The 9,702-nt window shown below is 42.9% G+C and overlaps 1 protein-coding gene across 4 annotated transcripts in view; it reads left to right on the top strand.

Moving 5' to 3' along the window:
• The window catches only part of NR4A3 (nuclear receptor subfamily 4 group A member 3), a 35,430-nt gene extending 26,131 nt beyond the window's left edge, over positions 1-9,299 (top strand). For all 4 annotated transcript variants that reach the window (XM_042963880.1, XM_042963881.1, XM_042963878.1 and 1 more), the window contains one exon: positions 8,944-9,299. In XM_042963880.1, coding sequence (XP_042819814.1) covers positions 8,944-9,191 — 248 coding nt within the window. In that variant the 3' untranslated portion in view covers positions 9,192-9,299. The remainder of the gene's footprint in view (positions 1-8,943) is intronic.
• Positions 9,300-9,702: the final 403 nt, after the last annotated feature.

Consider the following 9,702-nt stretch of genomic DNA (forward strand, 5'->3'; position numbering starts at 1 on the left):
ACCTCTCTCTAGGCCCCCTTGTGATAAACTAGGTGGGGAGGTGGGGCAGGAAATGGTTTCTTTCAGATCGCTCTCATTCCCCACAGTTGTGGTTGTCAAACGTTTTTAAGTCCCCAGTTTTTCTGCCCTAACCGCCCTGTTTAACCGGTGCCCCATCCCTGACATGGGAACAACCTACAGGCTTTGCTTCTGATGGGGTATCCGTGAGGGGATGTCTAGTTATGGTTAATTATATTTAATAAATAAGAAGCTCCCCAAACATAAAGTTAGTGTGGAATCACCATTTTTATAAGTATCCATTCATTAAATAAATATTGAGGTCCTACTATGTGCCAGGCCTGGTGTCAGTTTCTTGGGATGCAAAGATAAGCCATGGATAGCCTACTAGGAAGTCCTATGTGATTTTCATGTCATGAACTTGATGTGCAGTGGTTAGTGCCCAGGTCCTTAAAATGGACAGCTTCAGTGCAGGGTAAGGCCAGACTACTGCTCACTCTTTTAGGGCAGAGAAAGGTTGAAGTGCTGGTCATGAATGACTTCCCAAGGAGGTAGCATGTAGCCATGGGAAGATAGAGAAGAAGGACATTCCAGACCAAGGGAACAGCATCGCAAGGGCTTGGCATGGAACACTTGAGCACCTCTGGGGTAGAGCAAACACAGTGGCACTGCATCACGTGTTAAATCGCACCTGTAATCTCAGTAGAAAGAAGAACCAAAGGAGTGCAGTCTATTATACTCAATGACTATGTATCCTGGAGTGAGCAGGAGGGAGAAGACATGAACACAGTGTGGGCCCTGGGCTCTCTACTTCTAGTGGTGAGAGCTGCACTGTAGGGAAATTTAGAAGATTTTCAGGGAAAAGATTGATTCCATGTGATATTTATCTTATGGCCTGGGATTATGATCTAGCCTCAGAGTACAATGCATTTCCCACATAATGAAAAGGCGGAAAAGATCGGAATGGCCATTTTGGACCAGATGGTGGAGAGAATCTTGAGTGCCCAAATGCCGTCTTGCTAATCACTTCAACGAAAGGATGTCCTCCATAGCTTTCTTTTCCCTCTCAGGTCTTCTGTCAAGTGAGAAAATGACTTTTTTCTCTTATGCCTTATAATCTTTCTCCTGGTCTTGTTGGAACATGAACTCTAAGATTGAGGAGCAGATAGGAAGGCTGAAGCAGGGGCAGAAAGCAACGAAACAGTGTCATAGGAGGACCGGGCAGGTGGCTGATCCTGCCACACCCTCCACCACCTGTCTTCCCAGAGCTCATTCTAAGTGGTTACCTGGTTACCCTGTGTTTATATCGTATATGGCCATCAGCTGCATTGCAAAGAAAACTAAGTGTACAATTTGGCAAGGCAATATCCTTTTTTTAAAAAGGGGTGGGGGTTGTCTCAAGATTTGGAGATGGGAGATCTGAGTTCAAGTCTTCACTCTGCTACTTCCTAGCTGGGCAGTCTTGGGCTAAGTTGCTTACCCTCTCTGAATCTCAGTTTTCTCATTTTTCACAGAGATAATGTCTACTTGCAGGTTTCCTATAAAGATTAAGTGAGCTAATGTGTACTTTGCAGAGAAAAAAATACTAGCCAAACCTTCATTATTATTATCCTAAGTGTTATTTTCTTACCTCCAGGAAGAGCTAGCTATTCTCCTGAGAATCCAGAACAATTTCCTGCATCCCTATAATTGCATATACACATTATATTAAGTAACTTATTTGTGTCTCTTCTTTTCTAAATAGACTGTGGGTTTCTTTAAGGGCAGGGAGAGTCTTACTCATCTTTATAATTACTTTGGCATTTAAAGGCGTCTGGCACATGGCAAATATTGGTTAAATGAATGGGTTAATTGTGAATTTCAGAAAGTCTCCCAAATTAGGAAAATTAATTATTTTTAGCCTACTACTTTGTTATTAGAAAATAGTCTGAATTCCTGAGGACTACCTTATTTCAATTCAAATTCAGTATTATTTATTGAGCATCTGCTCTGCGCCAGCCACACAAATCCCTCCTCCTCAAAGAGTTTGTGGTGTCGTTAGGGAGACAGACACATACTCTAATAAACCAAAGACAGGCAGAGTGGAAAGCACTATTACAGCCTCAGCACAGACTGCTGACCAACCTGTGGCTTCCTGATCAGTGTGGGCTCGGTGTCTCTGGGGACCGCCCAGCAGTGAAGGATGTTACGTATGCAATAAGAGGTAGCAGTGAGATGACTTCCCCAAGAAAGAAGGGGAGCTCAGAGCAGGAAGGTCCTGTTTGTTTGTTGGGGTTCGTTTTCCCCTTCAGCTGGAACTATCTCACTGTGGTCTCCATGCTGGCCTGTGCCCTGAGACCTGCTCAAAAAAAGAAGGATTTGCTTTTCCTTATTGGGTGTCCTCATCCCCTGTCCTCATACCCTGCTGCTTGACATGAGGAAGAGAATTTCTTTTTTGTACGGGTCCAAGAGGCAGAACTGGGCCCTATAAAATTCAGCTCAGTATAAGAAAAGCTTGATCCAGGAGCAAGCAGCACTGGGGAGTTAGGTTTACAAACAGAGGCTAGACAACCACTGGTTGCAGACTGGCCCGGGCATCTCATGGGGACCAGAATTGACTAGAGCAGAGTTTCCCTAACTTTCACATGCATGAAATCACTAAGCATCTTGTTAAACTGCACGTTCTGATTACGGAGGTCCGGGGTAAGGCCCAAGATTCTGCATTTTGATGTTGATGCTGCTGGAGGAGGGACCACACTGTGTAGCAAGGGACAATGAAATCTATTGGTAATTAGGATTCCGTGAAATTAAGAATAGCCATCGTTTTAAAATACCCAGTGCCAGGCACCGTGCCAAGGGTTTTACATGTGCTCTTTTGTTTGTTTAGTAAGGAGATTTGGAAGGACCTGGGATGGATTACAGCAGAGATGGGAAGCAGAGGGACCAGCCAGGAGCTACTGAAATGATGAAGGTGACAGATAGGGAAGACCTAGCCCAGAGGCTGCACGCTGGAGAGGAGGAGCTAGATGAGAGGACCATCACAGAGATAATAACCTAAGTTCTTTGATGGATTAACTAGGACGGCTGGGGGGAAGCAATCATTAGAGATGGTTATGGGAGTGATGGGGAGGACTGTGAAATCATTAAAAGGCAAACTCAGAGCAGTGCCTGATTTGAAGGGACATTAATGAGTTGAGTCTTAGACATAGGGGATACTTGCTAATATTTGTTACTTACTGTATGCTGGCATCGGCCCAAATACTTCACATGTATCAATTCATTTACTTCTCACCACAACCCACGAGGCAGGTACCATTATTAGCCATATTTTACTGATGGGTCAACAGTCATCAGGCTCATGAGTGGTAGATGGTACATCCAGGAAATCTGGCTCTTAAGCTTCTAATACAAGAGGTTTTAGAGTTGTGAAGTTCTTTACCATTGGGTGCTGCTTATGCCCTACTTGTATATTTATTCTGAGCAACCTACATGTTTAGTATTCAGTGAATCATATTCTACAGATCATGGTTCCTCCATGCACATATTCATTCAACAGACATTTATTGGGTGTCTCCTAAGTAGTAAGCTTGGTGCTGTAGGTATAATGGTGAGCAAACACAGTCCATGCCTCCGTGGAGATTATATTTAATGGAGGAGGCAGGCAAGAGTCAGACCAATGTCTGATTTCAACCTGTCATATCCTTCAAAGGGGAAAAGTAGAATGCCATAGGAGAACATGGTCTAAACTGGGAGTAAAAAGGAATGTTCCCTTGAAGAAATATTTGATCTGCAATCTAAAAGATGGGTGGCTCAGTCAGGTAAGCATCCACCTCTGGAGTCTCACATTGGACTCCACGCTGAGCATGGAGGCTGCTTAAGAAATAAAGGATGAATAGGTCTTAACTAGGCAAAAAGGGGAAAACATGAGCACAGACCTAAATACCTCTATCATTTCAGTCAATCTCTTCCTTTCTCTCTCCCCCTTCCCTCTCTCCCATTCCTTCACTTTCCCCTCTCCCTCCTCTCTCTCCTCTTCCAATTGCCTCTGTTTCCTCTCTCTGCAGAGATGTCTATGGCATGGGCAGCTAAAATTGCATGGGAATCCAACAGTTTCTTTAGATACTAATACCACACAGGTCAGGAGTATATGATCTGTTGTCTGTCTGTTTTAGTCACTGCTCTACCCCAATGGCTATAACATTGCTAGGCACGGAATAAGCACCTAATACGTATTTGTTGAAAGACGTAATTCATTAATTAGTTCATTAGGTACACAGAAAGTAGGAAGGAGTTTCAGGGGGGCTGAGCTCACCTCAGGATGAGGAAGAACATTCTAATATGATGTTCAAAGCATCCTGGTATAGTAGAAACACATCTGGACTTGGAACAAAAGAAATTAGCCATTTGCTAGTTTTGACTGTAAGTAAGTCATGAAACTCTCTGAGCCTCAGCCTTCTTAACTATGAAATAAAGATCATCTTTGTCCTGCCTGATTCACAAGGATGCCGAGAGGTGTGATAAAATAATCTAAGTAAAAGAGGATAATATAAAGTGCTACTAAGTTTAGTTTTATTACCCAGCTGGTTCTGGGCACTCTCTTTGTGATCTCTTGTGGTGGGGATTCTTGTCTTAGGTGGGAGTGTGATCTAAATGATTCAAATCCTTTCCAACTCATATGTACTATGACTGTAACATGTAAATCTATTAGTTAACCATTTCTGTAAGATGCAGTTTAAAGCTTTGAATGCATAAAGGTGAGTTAAAATACTGGAGTATTGGATAAAAATGATGTAGATCAAAAAGCAAGAAGTGCTGAAGACCCTGTTTTGTTTAATGGGGACAAAGATCTTACACTAAGATGCATGTGATTCTCTAGGAAGGGGAAGTCCAAATGTCCAGTCTCCCCCCGGATTGAAGTCTCTGTTTATTAGCGCTGCAGCCATGTTTACCAAGCTGCAAAAAGAAAGAAGGTCCCTTAAACTAAAATGTCAGTTATTGGGGTTTTAAGGAATTTCAGATTACCAGGAAGGTCCCAGACACCTAGTGACTCCCTAGTGATTTGAAAATTTGCTTGCTGCTGGCAGTAGTTTGCATGGAGACCGAATTTTATCTCAGCCCTTTTGAAAAAGTAAAGAAGCCACAAATCCAGTAGCTGTTCAAAACAACAAAGAAGGTGCCTTTGGCTTCTAACAGGAGTGTCTCTGAATTCCTCAAGGAATTCCAGGCCTAGGGTTGATCCAGCTGGCAGGGAGGTATCGATCTCCACTTGAGTTCACTGAATAAATAATGGTTGCCATAGTTATTGAGCAGCCACAACTGGTTGGAGAGCAGGGAAAACTCTGAGGCTCCTTCTGTGAGTTTGGCCATAAGAAAGTCTGGTTATAAGGTTCCATAATCAACCCCCTCCCAAAATCCAGCCAACACCTTGCTCCATTCCTTTATCCTAAAAATGAATATGGGATCTTGAATATAATTCAAGACATGGGGCACTGAAAGGAAGGGGAAGTTCACATCAACGGATTGGTATTTTATTCTGGGAATAGTGTCCCTCCCTGGGTTATGAACCTAATTTGATATAGCTCAGTATTGATAGAATTTACTATCAGCACGATGACTGTTTGATCATGTTACAGCCACTAGAGCCACCAAATCGCAGATTGTTCTGTGTTAACACTGTTTCAAACGTAAATGCCACTAACTTGGAAATTTTAAAAGAAAGGAAAGGAGTTATCTGATAATCTCATAAATATTCTCACTATTTTGTTTCCTTTCACCCTTCTCTATATGCAGAAATAACTTCCACTTAGATGTCATTGCAGCTTAGATACCATTTTATATTCTATTTTTTCTTTAGTGTGATATTCTGTATTTGTCCACGTTGCTTCATAATCTTCATATTTGTCCTTTCTGGTGTCTACAGAATCTCCCATTACATGCATATACCATTTTTTTTACTTAACAATTTCCCTATTCTTCTACCCCTTACCTTTTTCCAGTTTTTTTTTTTTAATAGATACTGCTACCCCAAACGTCTTCGTGCATACAGTTTCATTCTTCTGAATTTTTCCTTCAGATAAATTCCCAAGAGTGGGATTACTTGGTCAGAGGCTATGCACATCTTATAGCTTTTGAAGTTTATTGCCAATCTTGCAGCTTGCCTTTTCACTTTTGGAGGGAAAATAAAACTTTAGGCAGAACACCATTGCAGGAAGAGTTTCTCTTCAAGTTCACTCCCGGGTGCATCTTTTGAGACTAAGCAGAGGGACTATGTGTATGTAGTAAAGATAAAAGTAGAGGACAGGTTTGCACCTGGGCTGATTCGCTAACAGTTTGCAATCATGCACTGCAAACCTTGAGAAGTAGGGAACTTTACTGCCTTTTGTCTGACCCTGTGGTTGCCAACCACTTGCCACATGTCACGCAGCATCGTAGGTGCTGACGGTACCACGCATGGAGCACCCTGCAGTTGGCAGAGCACTTTCGGGTTTCATCATCTCAGTTAAGCCTCACAATGACCCACGGAAGTAGGTTTTATTATAATGGCACTTCTTCTTTTAATTTACTGTGTAATATTTAAGACACACGGAAAAGGGGGAGCCTGGCTGGCTCAGTAGGTAGAATGTGCAACTCTTGATCTCCGGGTTGAGTTCCAGCCCTGCGTTAGGTGTAGAGATTCTTTAAAAGTGAAATCATAGAGGCACCTGGGTGGCTTAGTCAAGAGCGTCCAACTCTTGATTTTGGCTCAGGTCATGATCCCAGGGTTGTGGGATCCCAGTGCTGAGTGTGGAGCACTGAGCATCAAGTGTGATTGATTCTCTCTCTCCCTCTGCCCCCTCCCCCATTTGCATGCACACACACACACTCTCCGTCTCCAAAATAATAATTTTAAAAATTTTTTCAGTAAAAATAAAAATCTTAAAAAAAAAGACACACAGAAAGGAATGAAGGGTAGAATCAAGACTTGTGTGTCTACCGCCCTGTAATCCCCATTCTCCTAGAAGGACATTGAGCTTCAAAGAGATTAGGTCACATGGCTAGTAAGTAACAAAACCAAAACCAGAATCCAGATCTGTCTGACTGCACGCCCAGTGCCCTTTTCTCTATATTATGATGCACTGAGATGAGATGCCTACAAGTCACAATCCAACTGAGATGCCAACCAGCAATTTTCATGGTTGTACTTTAATATAATTACAACCATCAGGCTGGAAGGGACCTGAGAGGTCATTAAATTCAACCTCCTCCTTTTAAGATAAGCCTTGGAGAGAGAGGAGCTCACCCAAGTTGTACACAACTAGCCAACCTAAGGCCAACCTAAGGAAGAATGCAGATCTTCTGGCCCCTGGGCCTCCTTTGATTTAGAGCAAGAGAAGAAAACATTGCTGGACATTGCTTCTTTTTGCTGATTGGCTTTTGTTTTAAGGAAATAATTTCCCCAACAAAAATATCCCCAACTGAGGATTAAGAGTAACTTCTTATCTTCTGAGCATTGAGTAATGTGTAGAAATGTTGAATCACTGAACATTTCTGTACACCTGAAACTAATATAATGCTATACCTTAATTATACTGGAACTATATCCCCAACTGAAAAAATAAACCTAGGAAAAATTAGACAGTGTTGCCTGATTTCCCATTGGAAGGATGCCTTCCATCTCACAAGAATTATTGTTTTACATGTAAATATACTTAGAGATACAAGCCCTGACTGAGATAACTGGGGCCAAGCCCTTCTCTCAGGAAAGAGGCTCTGGTATCTAAATGCTGAGGGAGAGCAAAGTGATTTGTACTGGATGGCAGGCTCCTTTCTGATTAGAGATGCAACATTGTTCTGGGGCAAGAGGACAAAATCTGCCTCAGAAAACTGAGTTCAGATCAGTTTAGCAGTTAAGGTTTATCACTTAACCTTAAAATAAGTTAGGGGATCATAATATTCAACATGGGGATCATTTTATGTATTGTTTTATAAAATATGAGATACTGGTGTTCATGTATTGCTACATTGTAGAATGCCACAGTGCCTGTTTCTGGGCCTTTTCCCTTCTCTTGGACTTTTCCATCTCCACAGCAGGAAGACATGTGTATTTTGTACAGAGTGCCTGGTGTAGGTCAATAGGTGTTTCAAGGGGGGGGGGGGGGGGGTGCAAAAAAAACAAAGAAAAGAAAAGCTGGATTCTTCTCAGTGCTGGTTAGCATGAAAGCATGTGCATGAAAACATGAAGAATGTGCTTTATGCTGGGTCTTGGGGGGTAGCCCTTGCATTAGCAAATGGAACTGACCGAGCCCCTTTCCCCATCTGTCAAGATGAGAACATTAATTCATTTGTCTGGACGTGTTTCTTTGTCACTCTAAAGAGTTGCTTCCTGACAAGGCTTTCGTATGTATGCAAAATAATAACCACTCTGTCGTTCACTCAGTGTGACTATGTGCCAGGAACTGTGTGCTTCACCTAAGTGGGTCCTCCCAGAAACCCGAAATTAGGGACGATTATTATCTTCATCTCATAAGGACACTGGGGCTTAAAAATCAAGAGGCTAACTCAGGGGCACACAGTGAAGAAGTGGCAGGACTAGGATGCAAACCCTGGTGCCATTGGAGTCCAAAGGCCACGAGTTCCCTCCAAGAGGGAGGCGCTTGCATTGTAACATGCCATCCCAACTGCAGGAACAAGACGTGGGCTTCCATTAGGGATTCAAAGCCTCTTAAGATGTGACTGCCTCCTGGGGCGCCTGGGCGGCTCAGTCAGTTAAGTGTCCGACCCTCGACTTCGGCTTAGGCCGTGATCTCACAGTTCGGTTCGTGAGTTTGAGCCCCACACTGGGCTACAGAGCCTGCTTGGGATTCTTTCTGGTCCTCCGCTGCTCGTGCGTGTTCTCTGTAGACAAACAAACTTTAAAAAGATTTTTTTTTTTTTTAAATAAAAGATGTAACTGCCTTCCAAACTTGCCCCTTTTCCATTGCTCTGCAGAACGACATGGGTTAAAAGAACCAAAGAGAGTAGAGGAGCTATGCAACAAGATCACAAGCAGCTTGAAAGACCACCAGAGTAAGGGACAGGCTGTGGAGCCCAGCGAGCCCAAGGTCCTGGGCGCTCTGGTAGAACTGAGAAAGATCTGTACCCTGGGCCTCCAGCGCATCTTCTACCTGAAGCTGGAAGACTTGGTGTCTCCACCTTCCATCATCGACAAGCTCTTCCTGGACACCCTGCCTTTCTGAACAGGAGCAGCCTGAGGGGGGAGCCTCCTCATTGGCTAGTGCCTCCGACTTGCTAAGCAGCAGAGGATTTGGGTCTGGACACCTACCATTTTCTGTCCTTGCTTAAGAGAAAAAAAAAAAAAAAGCAGCTCCTGTAGAAAAGACTTTTTTTTTTTTTTTCTGGCACTTTTCCTTACAACCTAAAGCCAGAAAACTTGCAGAGTATTGTGTTGGGGTTGTGTTTTATATTTAGGCTTTGGGGTTGGTGCGGGAGGGGAGGGTATAGTTCATGAGGGTTTTCTAAGAAATTGCTAACAAAGCACTTTTGGACGATGCTATCCCAGCAGGAAAAAAAAAAAAAAGGATAATATAACTGTTTTAAAACTCTTTCTGGGGAATACAATTATAGTTGCTTTGTATTTAAAAACAAGAACAGCCGATGGTTGTTCGCCAGAGTAGGATGTGTCTTGAGGTTGATCTTTAGAATACACTTCCTGTGTCAAGGGTATGTATGTGGTGCAAACAAGGCAGA

This window comes from Panthera tigris, chromosome D4 (assembly GCF_018350195.1).
Source record: "Panthera tigris isolate Pti1 chromosome D4, P.tigris_Pti1_mat1.1, whole genome shotgun sequence".
NCBI lineage: Eukaryota > Metazoa > Chordata > Mammalia > Carnivora > Felidae > Panthera > Panthera tigris.